The sequence below is a fragment of the Aspergillus chevalieri genome, chromosome 6, assembly GCF_016861735.1.
Source record: "Aspergillus chevalieri M1 DNA, chromosome 6, nearly complete sequence".
Taxonomy (NCBI): domain Eukaryota; kingdom Fungi; phylum Ascomycota; class Eurotiomycetes; order Eurotiales; family Aspergillaceae; genus Aspergillus; species Aspergillus chevalieri.
In genome coordinates, this window is record NC_057367.1 from 2200338 (window position 1) to 2223009 (window position 22672).

The following is a 22672-nucleotide window of genomic DNA, read 5'->3' on the forward strand; positions in this document are numbered from 1 at the left end:
GGAGACAAATCTAATCCCGACTCCGGTTTGGAACCCATCGCTTGATCGTAACATCCCGTACCTTATAGCGACCAAGCAAGGCCCCGATATCATTCTCTAATGCCTGAGCATCATCCGGGGGTGGCACTTCCACATAGCAGATCACCAAGCTCTTTCTCACCTGCGCCTGTACACGGTTAACGCAGTGAAGCCACCACCAGCTGCGCGCCTGCTTCTCTTCGGCGTGCGCCCTGCGCTCTTCAGTTTCAGACCAGTAGGGGCGGGCGTATGACGGGATAACCACGAGGGCGAACTCAGCATGCGAGAAAACAGGTCCGCGGTTGTAGAGGAGGTAGTCCACTCCGAACTTCACGCCGGAACGAACAATCCAACCAAGAGATCGGTAATGGTGGTACACCACGTAGGAGACGAGGAAAGGGTCGTCTGGGTCCAGGTTTGCGGCAGGACTCCGGGGAGGGAAGTATGAGTGTTGGCGGAATAATGTGAGTAAAGAAGATGTAGGGATTGTATTTTTTTGGTCACAGTCATAGACCTGGAGGGCGCCAAGTCCGTAAGCAAGGAAGAGAGCCTCTTCGTTGGACAGCTGAAGGTGCTCTTCATTTTTCAACAGAAATTCCTCGTCGGCCTTGTGCCCGTCGATGAGTGACTCGGGCAGTTGCAGAACGGCGGAATCAGAGATAAACTGCTTCTCCTGCACAACAGGTGAGAACCGCACTGTTTTCCTTCCAGGCGATGCATTCCCGGAATCTGCCATCGGAGTCTGCTCCCCCGACTGCTGCGACTCGAGCATCTTCGCTTCACGAGCCTTTCGAAGGGAGAACTTTTCCGTGGTACTAGCAGTCCCATTACTAGTATTGTCTGCATCCACGTCAGGGGATGCAGTACCGTTTTCCTTAGCAGCAGCCTCGGCCTGAAGTTGCTGTTCAATGGCAAGCTTCTCCATGCGCGCTCTCTCGAGCTTCAACTCGCGCCGTTCCGTTCTCCTCTCCCGCGTAACATCCTCACTGGTCTTCCCACCGAACTGACCCCTTCGCTTCTTTTCCCGCTCCAACCAACTGGGCTCACTGCGACTCAGCGAGCCCTTGCCAAAGAAGCCCATCTCCCATAGCGCTCTGATTGTCTTCTCATCCGTAACATGAACAGAGGATGTATTCGAGTCGAAATAGGCGGAGTAGAGCTCTTGGTGTGGCGGCGAAATCAAGTAGGTCAAGTATGACAGAGCGACGCTGATGACGGAGAGAGGATTATGCGGAATCAAAGGAGGCAACGACTGGACGGTAAGAGGGAGAGGAAAGCGATGGATGTGTTTATAATTGGGCCTTTGAGGTCGAGGACGGCGAGCAGGAGCAGGGCGCACATTCTCTTGCGTCGGTTCGATCTTAGACGAAGCAGCTTCTGCTACCTCGGGGGCAGGACTAGGTGTTGAAGGAGGTTGAGAGGTCATGGCTAACAGAACATAATCTATTTATTCCGGAAAGTATTGTATGTATTCTACAGAAGGTAACGAGTCAGCAAGACCCTTTTTTTTTTTTTGCCCGTCTATACCACATGCAATGCGAATGTGCTCCTCAGATACCGTTGTAGTCATACAAAGCAATCATCGACAATGGCGAGAAATCAAAGTGCCATTGCCTAAGCTTGGGTATAGTATAGTAGTCATCACAGGAGACAGAGCATGTGGTGTTGTTCTCTGGGGATAAATCCAAGCAACTCCATGCTTACCAGAGGGACGACGATGAATGAGAGAACTGGGTCTCGAATACAATTGCTGTGTGGTTAGTATGCAGTTCGCATTAGAACTATCTTGAAAGCCAGTGCTGAATTCCCATCATTGACCCTCGAAGTCCAATTTCTTCAGGACATTCTCTCGTGGGAAGATATTCGTTGTGGAAAAAAAAAAAAACTAGAAAACTCCGAAAGCCGAAGAAGAAAAGTTGGCTCTGACTCACGTGAGCGCGCCCTAGTCTGAATCAGGAAGCGGTAAATCACATGACATCTTGTTCCTCGGAGCCGCCCGAGCTGGCCGCAAAAAATTCCTCCGCTGGAGTTCGCAGTGCAGACAGGTCTTTTTTGGTCAAGTGTTTAATTTCTCTTAAAACGATATTTCAAGTGAGTTCTTCTTATTCCAATTGCTGTGAAAGAATTCCGGTTAACTGGTTTATTCACAGAATGCATCTTATGGTACGTGGTCCAATGCGACGAAGATGAAGCGAATGCCACCGCCAAAATCCACATTACGACGGAACCCAAGCTAATACGCCAAACAGTACACTTTGGATAAAGAGGGCAAGCGGGTGTACACCCTCAAGAAGGTCCTGAACGGCGAGGTCACCAAGTCTGCCCACCCGGCTCGTTTCTCCCCCGACGACAAGTACTCGAGGTACGTTCGATCTGGAGGTTATAAGAAAGGAAATGGGCTGCAATTGGAAATAAGGCTAATTCTTGTTTCTGTATAGACACCGTGTCACCCTCAAGAAGAGATACGGTCTGCTCTTGACCCAGCAGCCTGGTACGGCACCCTCGTCCACAACCTTGACGCATCTCGGATACTAATACATTTGAACAGAGAAGGAGGCTTCTCAGCTGTAATGGCGAGCTTCGAAGGCGTCTCCAGTGATTTGGGTATACAAAAGGGGTTTTGAAGATTCATATCTGGCGCATGGTGTTACTGGTTTCTAGCCGTTGAAAAGCTTGTTTGGATTCCTCTATTTCCGACTTTGGGATATATCGCGTGCAGAGATAGAGATACCTAGCATGGTCATCATTCTCATATCCTAACGATTCGTTCCTATCTGCATGTTCTATGTCCGTAGAATACTGGTCCCGACGCGACCATGCGCCCCTTGCGAACAGAAAGGGAATAAAAAGGCATCCTATGGCCCAATAACTGCCGCTCACTGTCGAGCTCTCGAGTATCAAAATGAACAAGAAAAGAAAAATGTGAATAGTCATATACGGGGGCTTGATGGTAATCAAACGTACTCTATAGCCCTTCCTTCGACAGAAGAATGTGAAAGCCCCTATGGAGCATCTCCATCACCATGTCAGCCACGTTGCTCTTGGCCAACATGTCGATTAGGTCCTCGAAATCCAATTGCTCATCTTGTCCGACAGCAGCCCATATTTCATGCACCATTTTTCGCAGAATCCCATTTCGGCACTGAGGGGCATTCACTGCAATGGCTAGGTTTTCCGTGATAAGGGACATACGACAGAAGTTGGCTTCAGACCCTCCTCTTCTCTCCACACGATGCCTTGCCATAATACCATCACAGATGCCGCAGTGATAGGCGAGAGATTCGGGCGAATCTTCCCACACACCTTCTAGTTCCACCCCATGTTCCATAGACTCGTTATATCCGTACATAGCCGAATCCCAGTCGCGCGTGAGCCATCCAGGATAACCCTCGTTGCCAAGAGTGCGAGGCACAGCAGCGAACCCATCCCAATCGATGATACCTTGGAGCTCGTCCTCTTCGGACACGATGAAGTTCTGGATGCCAAAGTCTGGATGTGCAAGAACGAACGGGTCCATTACACTGGGCTCAGAGATTCAGCTGATCAGCTGGTGCAAGAGCATCGCGAGACCTTTAGGAACTTGTTTCTGTTCGGGGTGTCTGTCGAGCATGAGGGTGTAATGTGCTTTCGGGTCGCTAGATGCCGCACACTCAATGTATATGGGGTTGTCGTCTGGATCGTCATCGACGAACCATCGGTCAAGCTCAGCCTTGCGATCAACACACCGCATGAGCCCGGTACCAGACGAGTTGCCATCGCTTCCGAAGAGAAGATGGCCACCGTTTCGAAATGAGAACTTTTCCAGTTGTGCCATTGCCGAGGCGACGCTTTCGAGGGCGCGAATCCGACACAAACGGGTGGTTTCGGGGCTGGCGCCGTTCAGACGGTGTCCAAATTAGATGTCGTACAGAGGGATTCCGGAAATGAAGGTCATAATAATGTAAGGGCATTGGAGACTGTTTTGCGTGGTTGAGGAGAAGTCCAACACGTCAGGTAGAGGGAGTGGTCTTGCGCTTCAAGAGGCGCATTGTGCCCGCCTCAGAGGTAAGGGCTGAGGCAGACAACTCATCCTATTTGTTTGCCGTGCTATTAATGGGGATTTTCGCGACCCAGCGGAGGCCGATATCAAAGGTCAACGGAAAAAGTACGTGGTAAGATCCATAGAGGCTCGCTAACTGAGAATTTCGCATTTGTGAGTGGTTGAAGGCGCTGTAGCATGGCGCTCACAAGTACGAGCAACTGCTCTCTGTCAAGCGTCGAGAGGACTGCAGAAAATGATTCCGCATTTTCATTATCCTCAGCAGAACGCGAAGGCGAAGAACGCAACTGTTCAATATGCTGCTGTTGCGCCATTCTGGGTTGTAGGTAGGACTAGGAAAATATCTTGGTCGTCTGACGCACGAAACAATCGGATATTGAGCGCATGACTGACTGTTTACTCCGGAGTAAGCGCCAGGTGGAATATCCCCTCTTAACCTGGGAGCTCGTACCCCAGAGTATGATTGATAGCCTTATCCTCCGTGCTCCACAGGGTAAAGACTAGCTATAAGGCCAAGGGATGGTATACAAAGTATTGATTTGATTTATCCGGAGACTTCACACCTACTTTAGTACTCAGTTTGTAGGTAATACCCTGCGAACCGAAGAACAACGGGAGAACAGCAGAATTTTTTGACCCAAACTCCCATCCAAATCCTTCATGCAACATAAAAAGCGGAGACAAAGAAAAGAGAGAAAGCGTTTACCGCTTCCTCGAGTTGACATTCCGGCCAGCGCCCACCTTAAGACGGCCACCCTGCTTGTTTCGCTCGCCCGTCAGAATACCAGGCAGATAGTCCTCGTCCATAAGGTCCCGCTCCTTGCGTTGTCTACGAGCCTGCTCGGCCGAGGCTCGCATGTACTCCTTCTGGTCTTCAGCGAGAACAAGCTCGGTTCCCCATCCACCTTTACCTCCGCCACCTTTCCATTTCCCGCTGGAGCTACCAGCGACGGGCTTGGGGATACTGTAGCGGTTGCCACGAGTGTTCCATGTCATGTTCTTCTTAAGGTGCATTGTAAACTGGCCGTTGGCGTCTGTGGTACAGGAGACGCGCGTAAGGGTGTCTTTTCCGCAGCGCGGGCAGAATTGCTTGTTCATGTCTTTGGTGGTGAGGAAGCAGGCGTGGCAGCGCTTGATGAAGGACTTGAGGTGACGGATTCTCTGCAGGGTTGTGGTAGAAAGCAAGTTCAGGTTCATTGTAAGAAGAACGTTTTGGCACTGTATCATGTTAGTTCCTAATTTCAATATGAATGATTATGATTTCGATGAACATACTGCAAAGTCAGTGGTCATGGTTGCGACCTGCATAACCTTCGGCTCAGGCGCCGTAGATGTCGAAGCCGATTCGTCACGGATCTGTCGTTTCTTCAAGTTCGAGGGAGTAATCCACTCTCCTCCATCCGACTCCTCGCCATCTTGAGCATCTGGATCCTTCGCTTCAGGTTCCTCTACGGTCTCTGTCGCAGGAGTCGACTCTTGCTCCGGCTGTGGTGCTCCATTCTCCAAAGTAGTCGCATTCAAACTCTCAGTAACAGCGTCAACATCTGCGCTCTGAGGCTTGTCCTCAGTCTCCTGCTCTCCTTCCTTCTCATCCTTCTTCTCCTCCTCCTTCACCGGAGGCTTTCCATTAACCTGCTTCTGCCCCGGTACACTCCTTAACCGCCAATCGCCACCATTCCGCTCACACTCAATCTCATATGCAAGCGCCAACACTTCGATATCGGTTTTACTCAAAACCGAGCGATCACCGGTCTTCCGGGCGAATTCGCTCAGGACAGCCACGCTCTTCGGGTTCGGCGATCGCTGCTTCAGGAACGGGAGGTAGAGGGTTTCGACGCGCGCTCTGGCGTCGGGATCGCGGATTTCACGGACGACGGCCGGTGTGGTGATGAGTTCTTCGCACTGTGCTAGGAGGGTGGAAAGCGGCGGGGTATTTTTGAGGATGGGACCGGCATCGAGGACGATGGTGTAGACGGGCTTGGGAGAAGCCTTTGGATTCGTTGCCTCTGTCATCTTGTTTGCTATGACAATAGAATATAAATGGTAAAGAAAAAAAAAGTGAATGGGTGGAGGAGGGTAGAGCGTATCCTTGAGAATTGGGTTTCACTTTTTTTTTTAGTTGGTCTGTGCGTTATCGTTATCTTATCGCTTGATCTCATCAGGGCACAATTGAATATCAACTATGGAAACCCATTTTCAATAGATTTTCTCCATTAAAGTTCTTCCTCTATTCACTTTGGATTTTTGCTACCATGTTTGATATGCTGAAATCTGTATAAAGTCCTCGGTATAGCTTCATGAAGTCCGTAGCGACTTAACCCCGACTAGTTACCCCTGTACAAATAAGAGAAAGTGGAATGATATCACTATCAGGACATGGTAATGATGCAATTGAATAAGCTAAATCCTGCAGTCCTGATGAACAGTCCCCCTTGAATATCAGTGTCTGCACTCTGAGCTCTGACCACCGCAACCATTGAATTTCTGCTCCGTACAGAGTACATACCTCCTCTATCCCTCATCCTGCATGATTATGATAATATAACAGCCAAGGCATAGAACTGAGTATTTTCTCTCTCTCATTGTATATATTACCCGTTGCACAGGGAATGGGTGAAACCCCTCTCAATTAGGGCAAGGGATGACACCCCCTCATCCTCGCATCCCTTTTGTGTTGTATGCAGGAGCACTTGGGAAAACAAGGCTATGCACCCCTTTCAAAGGTACACTAACGGCTCTGCAGAAGCATAGTAATATCTGATTGTAATTTGTCGACTCTGTTCCCCCCTTTGATAGGGTACTATACTCCTGCACATGCATTCATCCGAATGCATAGACGTGCGTTCGACTACGGTAACGAGCCATAGAGATTATAGCGTAGTATTCTGTATGAGAACCTTTGTTCTCAGGGACTTTTGGCAATTAACTTCAATGAATTTGTCGGTGAACGCTCTGGCTATGCGTACTGCATTATGTCTCGGCGTCATACGGTGTGTACGAGGTTTAACTATCGAAGATAGTTCTCTATCTTGCAATTATTCTTATTTTAGCACTATACTACTCCTTTCCCTGCCCCCATTGACTGCTGCCATGAGATGAGACAAGCTAAAGCTGGTTCTGGATCAATTGAGAGTGTAGTTAGTCTCTTCCCTTGATGTGAACAAACACTGCCCTTTTACAGGGTCCTGCTCCCTACCCCTACCCTATCCCGAGGAGCTGGGAAACTTAAAGCATGACTGTCACTTATTCCCTCGTTCTGTCATAGACCCCCTTACTCTGACGCTTCCCTTTAACGCAATTCCCTGGTTTTTGTCCATTCAATCACCTATATTCGGGGAAACGATCGAGGCAAATGAGACACCCCTCTATTCCGTCCAGGACGTCATGCCCTTCACCGACTGGTCCTTGTTATCTCAGCCCTATGGCGCCATCCCGCGAGAATAAAAGTATAACTATCCCCGAGATTCTTTCAACCGAGATCCAAGGAATGCACATCCACTATACAGACCAAGCCTCTTATCAAGACATACAATTGTATCTGAAGTGACCGGAGTAAAGGCAACATGACGGATTCCCACCCATACATGACCCAACGCGGCGCCCAAGGCATGGCCGTGAGCATCATTTTCACCGGCCTGGCAACATCCTTCGTCCTCGCACGTCTCTACACCCGAATCTGGATAATGAAACGCATGGAAGCGAACGACTGGATGATATTAGTTGCTTTGGTAGGCCCCTCCTCGCCCGTATATAGCCCGACATCCTCACCCAAGACTAACAAACAAACGCAGGTCAATTCCTTTGTCTTCATGGCCCTCTTCATCCTCGAATCCCTAAACGGCATGGGCATGCACATCGCTCACATCCCACCGCCCATCCTAATAGCCCAAATGAAAGCCTTCTGGGCCACAATCCCCTTCTACAACGCCGCCGTGCTCACCGCAAAAGCCACCATCCTAATGCAATATCACCGCGTATTCCCGACGCGCCGCATGCGACACATCTCCTGGACCATGATCGCGCTGCTCGCCACATATGGGACGTGGTGCGTGCTGAGCGCGTTTCTGAATTGTATTCCCGTGGCGAAGTTCTGGGACCCGAGTATTGAGGGGTACTGTTTGAGTCAGAAGGGGCTGTGGTTTTCGAATGCGGCGATGCATATTGCTACTGATCTGGCGATACTGGTGATTCCGGCTCCTGCGTTGGTCGCATTGGAGTTGCCCAGGAGGCAGAAGGTGGCGCTTATTGCGATTTTTGCGCTGGGTGGATTGTATGCATCCTTTCCTCCTCCTCCAAAATTGGCTTGCTAATAAGGCATAGCGTCTGCGTAACAAGCATCTGCCGCCTCGTCGCACTCAAGATAATCGCCGACTCCTCAGACCCAACCTGTAAGGTCATCCCCATATCCCGAAGGTTCCCAAAAAAGCCCTAACTGGCCATACGAACAACAGACGACAACGTCGCCGCGGCCTCCTGGTCCGCCGTCGAATGCAACGTCGGTATCATCTGCGCCTGTCTCCCGACTCTTCGGCCGCTGGTCTCTCGCATGATGCCTCGTCTGCTCTCGACGCTCAGCGGCACTGATACTGCTCGGATGTCCCGTGGACAGGCCCCGACACACGATACGGAGTATGGAGATGCGGCTGCTGAGGCGGAGAAGGTGCTTGCGATGGTCCGGGGGAATATGCCCGACAATGGAAACGGGGCTGATCTCGAGAAGTACATGTCGGTGCAGGATCATAAGGAGGCTCGTGTGAAGACGGAGGCGAGTATGGGGTCTTTGTCGTCTTCTTCGTCTTCCCGAAGAAAGTAAGGCTGGGACCTTGCCATGATAATGACTTTTCACGTTGATTTTCATCTCCGTGTATTGTCTCGAGATTCTCTTACGCTATTGACGATGTATGATCATGTATAATTAATCAATCTTGAATTCAGAATCTACCAAGTACCAATATGATATAATAATAAACAAATGGAATGACCAAATTCATTCAACCAGTCTAATCATAACTCATGCCTTGCCCGTAAATGCTCAAAATTCAGCAAACTCCTTGTCAACCTCCTCATAATGATCGAAGAATCCCTTGAAAAGCTTCACCCCCAGACCAGGGTCCAGGCTTCCTGTCGTCGCACGGATGCTGTGCATGCTCAACTGTGGAATACCCGCATCGATAGATCTCATTCCAATACGTGCGCTGGTCATAGGTCCAATAGTACCGCCGCTTCGCGAGTCGTTACGGATCTGGAACAGTTGCAAGGTTGAACCACTGCGTTCGGCGACACGGCTCAGCAAAGCGTGGCTAACGCTATCAGTGGTCATGTGGCCGTTGGAGTCGGTAGAAACAGCCACACCGACATTCAGGCGAGGAGCGTGGTTCTCCAGGTATACGCCGAGGAAGTTCGGGTTGACGGCGTGGCAGACATCCGAAGAAACAAGGAAACTGTTTGCAACAGTCTGGGCCAGTACGTTGGGGCCATAGTTAGCCGCGAATGCCTCCGTAATTCGTTCCATGACACTGCTCAAGAGGTTTGATCTGGCACCCTGACGCAGCAAGCTACCAATCTCCTCATCATCAAACATGCCAACAATCTTCACAACGCCTGGAGATGCACTGTCGGGGGAGGCAAGGAGCGCCTCTTGAGCGGCATAGCAGCAAAGCTTGTCATCGATACGACCAGCAAAGATAAAGTCCTTGTCCAATCCACCAAGCTGCGCATGCTGACTGTCATACAGCTCCAATTCCCAGTTCAATATATGGTTGGGATCAACACCAAGCTCCTTCGAGATAATAGTAGCCAGCTTCGGGGATTGCGAAGCGGCAAAAGTTCCAGCCTTGATTCCATTGGCCGGAGCATCCTGCTGCTTCTCGAAAAGGTCGGAGTTATCAATTCCAATAATAGGAACCATCTGCGTCTCCTGGTTGAAAGGCCCCTGCGAAGGAGCCCCGAAATGCTCCGCCAGCGTCGGAATGCGGGCAATCGGCCAGCCAAGCTTAACCAGCTTACTCTCCACCTTGCCCGTGTTCTCATCACGCACCAACACCCGGCCACCAATCGACAGATCACGATCCCACCAGGTCTTCCCGAGACCACCAGCATATGGAGCCACGGCCAACTGCTGGTAACCAGCCTTGTTAGGAAGCTTGGACACAGGCTTCAACTTGGCCGTAAGCGCATCCACGTGACCAGCCACAATGGCATGGCCATTTCCGCTCTGGTATTCACTGCCAATAGCGAATGCGATGAGAGAGCTGCTGTTGCGCGTAACATAGTACTTTCCTCCACGCTTTAGCTTGCCGGTCCACACGTCACGCTCGGGGAGATGTTCATAGCCGTGTTGCTCGAGTTGCTTGGCGAAGGCGTTGACGGCATGGAAGATGGTTGGGTTGTCAGCCATGAAATCGCAGTATGGCTGGGAGTAGTCCTCTGGCTTGATGGAGCCATTGTCGGCGGTTGAAGGAGCGGCTGAGCGGTAAGCCATGTTGGAGTGTTGGGGAGTAGCAAAGGTCTTTCTGGCCATTGTGAGAGAAAAATCTAGGGGATATGCGATGGGATAAATAGAAGTAGCTTAGAGAAAAAGGAATGAGGGAAAATAAAGAGGACAACAAGAGCAGGAAAGAGCGAGATACAGAGAGCAGTCACCTGACGGGGCTGGGGAAGCCGAATTCCTGATCGGGTTAGCGCGTCACATAGATAAACAGGAACTGGTTCTCAGCAGTATGTATGGTCGCCTCACTCCAGGTACAGAACAGGTAAAAGTGCATTCTGCATAGCCACTGTTTCTACGCACAAGTCATTCATTTAGACGGTGTGTACAGAGTATTGTATGTTGGTATTGCTGACCAATGGAATGGAGCCGGAGAATGCCATTTCGGCGATCAACGTCATTGCATACTCCACTGAACAACGCGGCCAGAAGGCCACGAAGGCGAGGATGACTATCTACATATGCAAAGTATAAGAAGATTTCGCTCAAGCTGTATGGGTTCCATTACTTGAACCGACCACCGCGTTCCAGTTGACCTTCCCGTCCACGCATTGATCCGTGATCGCAGGACCAGTGGTCGTGACGATCTCGTGTCCATCCCGCATGATTGCCATCTTCACGGGCCCTGTCTGCCCATTGAAAGGGACAGAAAAGTGATTAATGCCGGCCGCGCATGCACGAAGCACAGTCGGCACATGATCTCCGATCTGGACCTGAACGCCACTCGGAGCGGTCACCAGCACGGTGACAAAAACGCGGTCCTGCGAGACCTGACCTGGATTTAGCTCCTTCTGGCCCATGGCTGGATTGTTGCCAGTTGTGCCGCTTGAGCTGCCGGAAGTGCTCGGGTTTGTCCGATACCAGTAACTTATTTTCTCTTCGTAAGAGACAGGGTATTTGGGGCTGTAAGCATTGGTCTCGGCCATTCGATGCGTGGTCGTGGCGTTTGTTCCGTTCCGTGTTTTGTACACATCGATATAATGCGGTAGCAACTCTCTCCATGCATCGTGAGAGTGATTGGAAACATAATGTGCTGCTCCTTCGGGAATACCAGGTTCGTAGATCGGTCCAATATAGTGTGTTTCCCCGTAATCGTTCCAGCTAATAATCTGCGAAAGTCAGTTAAACCAATACAAATTATATATAAAGACAGCCATACCTGTACAAAAGCAGGCTGCATCTCCATAATCTGCTGCCAGCGATAGTGCCACAGATCATCACCGCGCCATAGCCAGTTCTTCTGCCACTGAGGAAGATTGGTATAGAACCACGGAGAAACAGGCATCATGTAAGGCCTGCCAGCAAGCGCTTTCACCCACGCTTCATCGCTCGTGGTATCTTTATCGTCTGCCCCAACAGGCCAAGCATCCCAGCTGAAGGCTCCATCAACGACGTGAAAAGTGTTGGTAATCCCGGAAGGGCCGAGGCTAGTCCATGTAGGAATAAATACGCAACCGGTGGCATCCTTGATGCGCGGCCAGTCATCGACGCTCTGTGTACCTTCAAACGTCGACACCAAAGGTTTCCTATGGTAGTAGAAATAGGCGGAGCTGCATTTGTAATGATTGACCATATTTATGACCCGATCTACTGGCCAGGGCCCGCCAGTCCCATAGTCAAAGGAGAGAAAGAGTGAGAAGTTGCCTAGCTTTTCTGCTGCTGCAAACGCTTTGTGGACGACATCGTCCGTGTAGCTATCTTGGGGGCCAACATTCAATGCGAAGCCATCTATATGAGCTTTCTGGGCTTCTGTAATATCTGATTCCCATTGCTCCGGGGTCATTGCTGCTGCATTTCCGACCTACATTGATCAGTCCTCTGTCACCAGTAATAGGTAATGTTCTTACAATGAAGTGGGCGAAAACACTTCGCGGTTCGGATTGAGCCACAGCAGCTGACGCTATAAGGAATATAAGAAGTAAATAATAGGAAATCATAATAAAGGGTGTGAAAACGGCCAGCGTGGGAAGTGTATTGAATCGGTTCAATAGAGAGCGACGAGAATGGATAATTTCAAGCAAGCTTAACTTTCACAGAACCAGTTCAAAGGATTGTAAAGATATAAAAGTGCGTATAAGCAACAAAGGAAAGAAGGTCAGGTTAAAGGAATGGATGATTATGTTCAAAACTGAGGGAGCGTGGGGAATCAACAATCAACAGAACCAGCTGGAGGGAGCAGACAATGATACAAATGAAAGTGCTTTATCAACCAAAAACATGTTAACATGATCCTCCTAGTGTTTATAAAGTTTTCCAAGTGGTATGAGCGCAGAAAGAGAAATTCCTGGCACCCACCTGCTGTGGATTCTTGATGTCTCTCTTTGGCATGGACACGCTGCAGTAGGCGCTTAAGACGCTGCATTATCGGGCCCTGGCGCGTAAAACATGTAAATGTCGGGAATTTAGGAGGGGTAGTCTTGACAGTCGAAGATATCGTATTCAAATGAGAAGATGAGTGGCTGTGGTGGATTGTGATATGGCGTATGCCTTATGCCAAGGCGTCAAAAAATCCGCGTGCGGTGCATTGTTGACAGATGCCGATTCAGACGTTTCTATCCGTGCTAATAACATCACAAGCCATGATACAGCATACCAGCCTTTCTCGAATAATCGTTTCTCTTTCTCGAATCTTTCTTAAGGACCCCGAGGGAATCAAAGGTTGTTGGTAGCATGTTGTGGCCTAAGGCATGGAATAATTTTTTTGGCATCTTCTTATACCACCAACAGATAACGTATTCAACGGGCGAGCGGCGAATACGGCCGAAGTGCGAATTTTCCCCGCAACCACCAAAATATTCAACACAACCATTTTTAACACATCATTTCTTCTACTTTTTAAACACAAAAATGCCTTTATCTAAGGAAGCCCGTATGCAAATGGCTATTACTGCATGGAAAGAGAAAAAAGTTCAATCAAAATTGAAAGCCGCCCAGATATATGGTGTCTCTGAATCCTCCCTCCGCAAGCGGCTTAATGGAATCAAACCACGTACAGAAACACGTGCAAATGGCCATAAATTGACAGAATATGAAGAAGAAGTGCTTGTCAAGAGTCTACTAGATGCAGACAAGCGAGGATTCTCAATTCGGTCAGAATTCCTGCGTGGAATGGCACAAATTTTACTTCGTGAGCGTACACAAGATCCAACTGCAATTCTGTTACAGAACTCACTGTATCAGCCTCACGTGATGATACAGAGTTAAGACAGGCTCATTGGATAACAGCTCATGGAGAATATGCAAGAAGGAACAGGGATCAAATTGATATTCGGCGTGTTGGCACCTGATGATCACGTGTTTCACGTGATATGCAAGGAGTATACTAATATACAAGACGGATGTTATACCATCAGCCTGGTATAGGTATACAAGTATACTATGAAAACATCATACCAGGAAAAGGGAGGATATATAAGAACACTCATTCATGTACTTAGCTTAGTTCTTCGCGATCAATACAAGTCAATCAGCATTGGTTACCTTCTAGTTTCTGACTCGTCCGCACTTAACCAACAACCCAGTATACGTACTCGGTTGGCCTTGTTTCTCCATTCGATTACCTTTACCGTTTCTACTTGTTGATTATCTTACGGAGCCTGGAGGGGGCGATATACCCATCAACGCATACGACATACCGGACCGGACCCGGAGGGGCATTGAGCATACGATTACTTGGGGGACACTTAGGGTAAGTGTCCAGTCTCGAAATACAACTAGCTAGAACCCTAGGTACGACACGAGAGAAGCCAGGTTGTGACAAATTCTTGGAATCAACTGGGCCTATTCCTTTACCAAACGTCGTCCTGAACTACGTACAAGATACAATCGAAGAATCACATACCAGCGGGCAAAACAAGAGGATCCAAAGGTTCTTAAAGAGTGGTTTGAGATTGTACGCAAGGTTATCCAAGAACATGGTATACATGAAGATGATATCTGGAATTTTGACAAAACTGGCTTTGCAATGGGACTCTGCACAACATCCAAGGTTATTACTGCAGCAGAACGCAGTGAGAGACCTCGTACAGTTATCCAGGGAAATCGTGAATGGGTCACAATCATTGAATGTGTGAGCTCTAAGGGCATTCTTATTCCAGCGGCAATTGTCTTGAAGGGGAAAGAACACCAGGCTGCTTGGTATGAAGAGGATAATCTTCCCCTGGATTGGAAGCTTACCAACAGTCCAAATGGCTGGACAACTGATGCAATTGGTCTCAAGTGGTTAAAGCAAATTTTTGATCCTTTTTCAAAGCTGTATTCAACTGGCGCGAAGCGGTTGCTTATCCTTGATGGTCATTCAAGTCACCAAACTGCTGAATTTGATGATTTCTGCAAGAACAATTCAATTATCTGTCTTTGTATGCCTCCACATACATCTCATCTTCTTCAGCCCCTGGATGTCGGGGTTTTTGGGCCGCTCAAACGCGCATATGGAAAACTAGTGGAAGGTATGATGGTGGCTGGAAACAACCACATTGACAAGGAAGATTTTCTACATTTATACCCTCCTGCACGCAAAGCAGCATTTACCAAAGGGAATATATGCAGTGGCTTTGCAGGTGCAGGTCTTAAACCATTGAATCAGGGTCGGGTTCTTGAGAAAATCACCTTTCAACTTCGTACACCAACACCACCGCCAAATCTAACTGAAGGCTCAATCTCGTCTGCTTTTCAAACACCTCAAAATCCTCGCCAGTTAGACCATAAGGTTCGCAGCCTACAAAGAAGTCTTCGGAAAAAAAGGACACTTTCTAGCAGCCCAATCTCTCATATTCAACATCTTGAGAAGGCTGCACAGATGGCGATGAATATGAACCTCATTCTACAAGAAGACATCAAGGTTCTACGGGCTGAAAATGAGCGGAAAATGAAGAAGAAGGCAAGGAAACACACTTCTCTAGGGGATGACCTCTTTATCTCTGTACAGGAAGGCCGTGAGCATATTCAGCAGCTTGATACTATTCAGCAGCTTGATGCACAGCTTAATGAGCAACTTAATGATGCTACACCTCGCCAGCGAGCTCCACCACGCTGTAGTGGTTGTGGGATTATTGGGCACACTATAAGGAGATGTCCTAGTAAATAGACATGTATTTAACTAGGAGATAGTCTCATTCAGTCAGATTGAATGGTGTTGGTGGTTGAAAAGCTTCGAAAAGTAATGGTTGCGGGGAAAATTCGCACTTCGGCCGTATTCGCCGCTCGCCCGTTGAATACGTTAGCGGCTCGTAACCCCAGAATTACTAGTAGTTTCCATGGATCAATTGACTTCTTTCATTCCTCGAGATTGGCTGGTAAACGATCTGGTTTAACATCCTGACGTTGCCGACCGACTTCATTGTGATGTCACACCTACGGAAAACGGCCCGTACACTTTATATATCGGGCATCTCATTTCAAGTGGAATCGAGAAAGATACTCATATCTCTCTAATAAATAAACCTTGTACTATATTGATTTTAAAATGGCAACAACGCAAGCTGCAAACATCGCGGAACGCATGGTCGGTCACGGAGACAACGCGGACATTACCACCGACATAACCAACTATTCCAAGCATGAAGCCGGGCAAGAGACAGATGAAAAAATTAAAGCGACCATATGGACTGGAAAGAAGAGCGTGCAAGTCGGTACGTTGGACTCGAGGTTATCTTCGGTATCCTTGGATTGACACTAGCAGTTGAAATGCCCAAACCCAGGGTTATTGACCAAGATGATGCTATTGTCAAGATAACGGGTAGTACGATTTGTGGGAGTGACCTTCATTTATATCATGGTGTGTATCAATTTCTTATGTATGAGACGTCCTATACTGACCGGACTAGGTGTGATCCCTCAAATGCAGAAAGGCGACGTCCTGGGCCATGAGTTTTGCGGCGTTGTCGAAAGCGCAGGACCCGGCGTGAAGAACTTCAAAACAGGCGAGCGTGTTGTAGCATCATTTCCTATCGCTTGCGGTGAATGCTTCAATTGCAAGAAGAAGTTGACATCGCAATGTGACCGGACCAATGCGAATACAATCGAAAATGCAATGTATGGAAAGAGGACATCTGGTAAGTGTAACCATCCATGCCTTTCTTGAAGCACAGAAAAGCTCAGGAAAGCTAATAATTATCAGGATTCTTTGGGTACAGCCATTTCACCGGCGGTTTTGCCGGGGGCCAAGCAGAGTATGTCCGCGTGCCACATGCAGACATGAACCTGCTCGGACTCCCGGAAGATGTCCCTGACGAAAGGGGACTTTACCTATCTGACGTACTGTCGACATCATGGCATTGCGTTGTTGACACAGGCGTCAACAAGGACGACGTTGTTGCCGTCTGGGGTGCAGGACCAATCGGCCAGATGGTCGTTGAGTTCAGCTTCTACCACGGCGCGAGCAGAGTAATCCTCATTGACGGAGGAGACGCATCCTGGAGACTGGACTTGGTGAAGTCCAAAATTCCCCGTGTCGAGCTGCTTGATTTTACGAAATTGCCAAAAGGCGAATCGGTCACTTCGCAGCTCAAGAACATGGTACACCATGGGCCGGATGTGGCATTGGATTGTACTTCTGGTGAGTACGCCAAAGGATGGGCTCATTACTTCGAGACGCTCTTGGGGATGGAGACGGATACGTCGGAGATGTTGAACGAGATGATTACTGCTCTTCGGCCGTTTGGACGGATTGGCGTGACGGGTATTTATGCTGGATATGTGAGTGAACCTACGCCGATCTTTGTCTGAAAATTGCCTGCTAATTAGCTACCAGACAAACCATTTCAATATCGGCGCCATCATGCAAACCGGGATCCGACTAATCGGCAACGGACAAGCCCCGGTTCACCGATACTGGGAGCATTTGCTCGATCTCGTCCGACGAAAGGAAATTGAGCCATTGAAGATAGTGACGCACCGGGTACGCCTGGAGGATATGGAGAAGCTGTATCAACAATTTGAGAAACGGGAGAATGGCATCCAGAAGGTCTTCGTGGCGACCAAGTATTCTGCGCCGCCGTGTCCTGGAGCGCCTGCTTTGACTGAGCTATGAGTGCACTGAATTTGATCAGGGGGCAAGGACTACTTGCATTATCCCAATTGTATGATGTATGACTATCCAGATAGGAAACATGTATCAGTAGCGTGATTTAAAACATGTGACATACAATGACATACAACCCGAATTCCCATACTCTCAAAGCAATTCGAGTAATAAAGAAAGAAATGGGAATTCAATCCCATGTATTTGATTCGAAATACCGAGCAGACTTTATTCTAAACATCCCACGCAATAATCCTTTCAAGCCGGGGATGTCGTGGAGAGCGGCGCCGACAGCAAAAGCAAAGAGAGAATATGGATCAAGCACTCTGTCCAGGTATGCCAGGCGTGTCTCAGTGAATAACCCACAATATTTATTCCTTGGGCTTTACTTGCTTGTGAATGGATGAGTATCCTGATATTTGACGATCATAAAGAAGGCTACTCTTCTTCTCTTCCTATCTCTCAATCTTATCACCGAATATACCTTGCAAAATGCGGTCCTCAAGGTCTTCTTCCGATCCCCATCTGATGATCATCGAAAATCTCATGATCAGGGAAGAGGATGAAGATAGCCACAGAATAGACAACAAATGTGATGAATCTGTCAATGCCATTGGCCACAACGCTTGACACATTTGACTCATTTATGGCAGAATATACCAGCGTTACTACCACGGCATAATTTGTCGGCGCATAGTCATAACAGTCACCATCTAGTGTTCCCAAATCCAAGCAAAATTCAGTCAATTTAACGCACCAATTAAATGATCACCTGTCTATATAGACTCTGTGACTCGAATCATACTCGTAGAATTATTTGGAGTGCCGAGGTGATCACCAGACAGACTATCCTCCATAAAGCAGGCTGTCGAAGAAAAGTTGCGGTGAAAGTTCGAGAAACTGGACTCAGATCCGGATATGCCAGTCACGAGTGCATAGGCCCACGGGAGGAGCTGATGTTGGGGATTCTCAGGAAGCTATGAGACTTCACCATGGCGTCTGAGCGGCTGCAAATGAATGGCATAGCCGCTGGAATACAGTTTTTTCCCCGTTGAGAAGGTCATACATGATAACAATGGATCAGATTTTGGATCCCACGAGAATCTTGAAATGTCCACCGACAGTCACCCTAAATCTCAGAACGTGTCGATATTACGTCAAAGTTGGAAAAAACAAGCTGGCCCATCTGAGGGCGTTGGCCTGCATACAAGCTCATTAAGGTCATAAAGGTTTTTCAGTCAGCCAGAGCCTTGCGCAAGAGGTAGCCACATGTTACGGATGTCCAGGTAAGAATCTTTTGTTCTGACTTTCCACGAGCAGTGACAAGACTTCAGCTGCTGCGCATTTCACCTAGAAACCATTCAAGTTTTACCGCGATCGGCTGGATTGTACCTCCTCTCGAGGGTGGGCTGTCTAGGGTTGGAGTTTTTCTGCATTTACTATTCTGTGTCACAATCCGTGGCCAGGCGCTTTATGGTTTTGATTAAATCCGGGAATTTCTTATTCTCGACACGGGCAATTAGAGACTTGGAGTTGGATTATTTGGGACAATGTTGTATTATTATTATTGATAGTCCTGCATTCTAGCTAATAAATAGCAAGAATACATCGATATTCTCTGCACCCCATAGTGCTGAACTGAGAATCCAATTAGTACACATGAGACATCCCACGATGTCAGTCCGGGAATGCTTGAGGGAAGATCAATGGCACCAGCAGCAAAAGCAAGCAAAATCAGAATGAATAGTCAAGTCTAGGAGGAATATGCTGTGGATAAATACTTTAGTGATGATGAACCACAATACAAATAAGTATATGCTCTTTTCAATCTCGATTTCAATGGTTACTTTCAATCACGAGCTGATTTCATTACAGAACAAATACATTTAGCTACTGCGGATAGTATTTTAACCACATATTCTTCTCAACAATGTAAGAACATGACGACCGGGCCGGGATTCGCCCGTCGGAATTCCGTTCATCGGCAATTGACCACGACGCAGCATGTGGTCATACCCATAAGTACTAGCCACAGCCTAATTTCCATGGTACTCAAAAAAGGCCGTCTCGCAGCACATACCAATCAAAATTTGACTGGACTATTCCACACTGAGCAAAACTGAACGTTGTCGCGTGGTTGGCTGGGCTCGGATTACCAGAAACGGTAAAGTGCGTTTCCATAAGGGGAAAGGTGAGATCAGATAAGATCATCTGATGGAGGGAAGGCGATGCCGAGTTAGTCATGTTTACTTCTTTGCGGGATGCTGCACTTTCTCGCAGGGTATACAATACATGCTGTTTTACAGGAGAGTGCCTATACAGATTACTGGAATGCACTGGCCTTGCGTTGATGGCGTTGTACCGCGTGAAGTTTGGCTGAACTTTGGGGTTTGTAATTGAAACACAGGGAGCTGTCCTGCCGCAAAAAAAAAAAAAAAAAGAGAGCAGAGAAATAAAATTTCAAGGCCCCGTATTTCAAGTCTCCGGACTAGGTCCTATGAGTAATTATTCCCTCGTGTATCCATCCAGAGGGAGTACGCATTGCGGAGATTTCTCCCAGCTGAATGGTTCGTTGGTCCCATTCCGGCGCGGCCACCGCGCGTGGAAATTTATCAGATGGCGATGGAGTTTGCCTGGTGTATTTTCCAAATATATTCCTATATTCCAATAAACAACATAGGTAATTACATAGCATTGCAGTACAGAGTACACAAAAGACATACTATGTATAGATGCTCACCGTAGGACAACAGTAACAATAGCAATACCCGGAAACATGTACCAGCTATACACCGCTACCAGCCACAGAATACATAATACTACATAATAGTGCAGCTCCAGTGCTAGGCCAACATTGATTGATCCATGGATAGCCCTAGAAATCCCCATTGATTGATAACTCCTCGTCTCCAGCCAATCAACAGCAGAAGCGAGCACCCCCACTACCCTCCGAAATCGGTGATGAGCCGCACGATAATCTAATCTGATCCGACTTTGTTTTCTCTTCTTCCCCCCTTCGCCGGGTCTCCTCGGTTTCTTTTCTACTCTTTCTCCTCCGCTCGTCCTGTTCTCAATCATCTATCTGTTCTTTCATTCTTTTTATCTTCAAGCTGCACTAGCTTGGCTGTAGACGTCTCACCTGTCTTCACACTTTAGCCGCGTCTCATCTCGCTTACCGGTTCGAATGAGCGCACTTCCGCTCTTCCGACCGCAAGCGACCAAAAGTGACGAACGCCGGTCAGCTCTCCCACCACACCACCATTACACCCATTATGCTATATGCTGTACATCTTACATCTTTCACTTCGAGATGACCACTGACTGGAGCTCAGATCTTCTCATTGATTTCAGAGAAGCTTGAATAATTCAAAAAAGGAAATTGCAATGTCTACACCGCTGGCCCCCGCGGGAACGCCGGCTCCCTCCATTGCCCCTCTGGCACCCGCCCTGGCCGCTAAACCTTCAATTGCACCCGCCTCGCCTGCTCCAGCTACTCCCGGATCCATCACATCGAAGGAATGGGTCATCCCCCCGCGTCCCAAGCCCGGTCGGAAGCCTGCCACCGACACCCCGCCGACCAAGCGAAAGGCACAGAATCGTGCGGCCCAGCGAGCATTCCGCGAACGACGCGCTGCTCGAGTGAACGAGCTCGAAGACCAGATGAAGCAGATGGAAGATGAGCACGATTTGCACACGGCTGCATTCAAGGAACAGATTTCGAACCTGTCCCACGAGGTTGAACAATGCCGGAACGAGATGGCTTGGTGGCGAGACCGCTGCCACGCCTTGGAGAAGGAGGTTTCTGTGGAGAAGAGTGCCAAGGAGGCGCTTGTGAAGGAGTTCCGATCGTCGTTTGCGGATAGAAACACGACCCAGTCGGACGCGGTGCCTCTGCCGCCTCGAGGTCAGAAGCGGAAGAATGCTGAATCAACCCGCGTACACACGACTGAATCTACTCGAGAGGAAGTCCCCTTAGGCTGTGGAAGCTGCTCTACTGCTCATTGTCAGTGTATCGAAGATGCGTTTGCTATGCCTGGCGTGGAGACTCACGAGTCTAACAAGCGCCGCTCCGAACCCGAAATTAAGCCTGAGCCAGAGGAGATGGAGGTGGATTTTACTTCCCGCTTCGCCGCTGCTCCACCCCCAGAGGACCATAGCTCGCCGTCTATCGCATCTCCCGTTGACCCTTGTGGGTTTTGCCAGGACGGCACTCCCTGCATTTGCGCCGAGATGGCCGCCCAGGAAGATGAGCATCGACAGCGGGAAAATTTTGAGAACAACCGACTTGCCCCGATCCAAAATTTATCGCAGTTCACCCCACCTCCATCAGATGGTGATGTCCGGTCCGAAGTGACTTTGCCTTCTATCAGCGAGGCTACCAATCCCTGCGCCAACGGACCTGGTACCTGTGCCCAGTGTATGGCGGATCCCCGTAGCACACTCTTCTGTAAGACCCTGGCTGCATCGCGGGCAGGTGGTATTGCTCCTCGCGGTGGGGGAGGCTGCTGCGGTGGCAAAGGCGCAGACGGTGGATGCTGCGGTGGTGGTGGTGGTGGTGGTGGTGCACGCAGCAAACCTGTCCCTAAACCAACATTGAGTTCCAGAGACTCGCCATCTTTGACCCTCTCCTGTGCCGACGCTTTCACCACTCTCTCACGACACCCCAAGTTCTCGCGCGCTAGCGACGAGCTCTCCTCCTGGCTGCCCAAGCTCCACATGCTCCCGAACCCGCGGGATCTGGAACTGGCAGAGAAGTCCAACGCTCGGGCTGCGATGGAAGTCGAAGCCGCGAGTGTAATGGGCGTGTTACGGTACTTTGACCGACGGTTCGCTGACAAATAAGTCTCGACATGACTCCTTTCTTTCATCTTTTGATTTCCTATGTTGTTTTGTGATACCCGTTCCTGACTCTCACTGAGTGTGTACTATTATATTTACTTTCATGTGGAGGAGGGACATGTTTGTTGTCTGTCTTATAGACAGTCTGGGGTGATGGGACTGGAGGGCGTGGATTGATGGACGTGAATGGGATAATACTCGTTCCAATGATTAGATGACGAACGGCGTTCTGGGTTTGTTTTGATTCGAGGAGGACAAAAGTACAAAC

The 22672-nt window shown here is 48.8% G+C and overlaps 10 protein-coding genes across 10 annotated transcripts; 4 read left to right on the top strand and 6 right to left on the bottom strand.

Annotated features, from left to right (window-relative positions):
• Nucleotides 1-10: 10 nt before the first annotated feature.
• sen2 (tRNA splicing endonuclease subunit SEN2) lies at nt 11-1444 on the bottom strand (the record flags this gene model as incomplete). The annotated part of the gene is made up of 1 exon (XM_043282001.1): nt 11-1444. One exon carries the CDS (start codon nt 1442-1444, stop codon nt 11-13), a length of 1434 nt encoding a protein of 477 aa, XP_043139424.1.
• Nucleotides 1445-2169: 725 nt separating this feature from the next.
• Nucleotides 2170-2589, top strand: NOP10 (H/ACA ribonucleoprotein complex subunit NOP10; the record flags this gene model as incomplete). Its single annotated transcript, XM_043282002.1, has 4 exons — nt 2170-2181; nt 2268-2380; nt 2457-2509; nt 2567-2589. The coding sequence occupies 4 exons, from the start codon at nt 2170-2172 to the stop codon at nt 2587-2589; spliced, it is 201 nt and encodes a 66-aa protein (XP_043139425.1).
• Nucleotides 2590-2983: 394 nt separating this feature from the next.
• Nucleotides 2984-3535, bottom strand: ACHE_60790A (uncharacterized protein; the record flags this gene model as incomplete). The annotated part of the gene is made up of 1 exon (XM_043282003.1): nt 2984-3535. The coding sequence occupies one exon, from the start codon at nt 3533-3535 to the stop codon at nt 2984-2986; it is 552 nt and encodes a 183-aa protein (XP_043139426.1).
• Nucleotides 3536-3553: 18 nt separating this feature from the next.
• Nucleotides 3554-3832, bottom strand: ACHE_60791A (uncharacterized protein; the record flags this gene model as incomplete). Its single annotated transcript, XM_043282004.1, has 1 exon — nt 3554-3832. The coding sequence occupies one exon, from the start codon at nt 3830-3832 to the stop codon at nt 3554-3556; it is 279 nt and encodes a 92-aa protein (XP_043139427.1).
• A 927-nt stretch (nt 3833-4759) lies between these two features.
• Nucleotides 4760-6070, bottom strand: NOB1 (rRNA-binding endoribonuclease; the record flags this gene model as incomplete). The annotated part of the gene is made up of 2 exons (XM_043282005.1): nt 4760-5275; nt 5333-6070. 2 exons carry the CDS (start codon nt 6068-6070, stop codon nt 4760-4762), a joined length of 1254 nt encoding a protein of 417 aa, XP_043139428.1.
• Nucleotides 6071-7620: 1550 nt separating this feature from the next.
• ACHE_60793S (putative integral membrane protein) lies at nt 7621-8870 on the top strand (the record flags this gene model as incomplete). The annotated part of the gene is made up of 4 exons (XM_043282006.1): nt 7621-7785; nt 7849-8327; nt 8378-8445; nt 8509-8870. The coding sequence occupies 4 exons, from the start codon at nt 7621-7623 to the stop codon at nt 8868-8870; spliced, it is 1074 nt and encodes a 357-aa protein (XP_043139429.1).
• Nucleotides 8871-9089: 219 nt separating this feature from the next.
• ACHE_60794A (M18 family aminopeptidase) lies at nt 9090-10577 on the bottom strand (the record flags this gene model as incomplete). Its single annotated transcript, XM_043282007.1, has 1 exon — nt 9090-10577. One exon carries the CDS (start codon nt 10575-10577, stop codon nt 9090-9092), a length of 1488 nt encoding a protein of 495 aa, XP_043139430.1.
• A 452-nt stretch (nt 10578-11029) lies between these two features.
• On the bottom strand, nt 11030-12327 carry ACHE_60795A (glycoside hydrolase family 71 protein; the record flags this gene model as incomplete). Its single annotated transcript, XM_043282009.1, has 2 exons — nt 11030-11653; nt 11704-12327. 2 exons carry the CDS (start codon nt 12325-12327, stop codon nt 11030-11032), a joined length of 1248 nt encoding a protein of 415 aa, XP_043139431.1.
• A 3681-nt stretch (nt 12328-16008) lies between these two features.
• On the top strand, nt 16009-17574 carry ACHE_60796S (zinc-dependent alcohol dehydrogenase; the record flags this gene model as incomplete). The annotated part of the gene is made up of 5 exons (XM_043282010.1): nt 16009-16174; nt 16225-16320; nt 16370-16597; nt 16663-17240; nt 17296-17574. The coding sequence occupies 5 exons, from the start codon at nt 16009-16011 to the stop codon at nt 17572-17574; spliced, it is 1347 nt and encodes a 448-aa protein (XP_043139432.1).
• Nucleotides 17575-20949: 3375 nt separating this feature from the next.
• Nucleotides 20950-22407, top strand: hapX (bZIP transcription factor HapX; the record flags this gene model as incomplete). The annotated part of the gene is made up of 1 exon (XM_043282011.1): nt 20950-22407. The coding sequence occupies one exon, from the start codon at nt 20950-20952 to the stop codon at nt 22405-22407; it is 1458 nt and encodes a 485-aa protein (XP_043139433.1).
• Between the last annotated feature and the right edge of the window lie 265 nt (nt 22408-22672).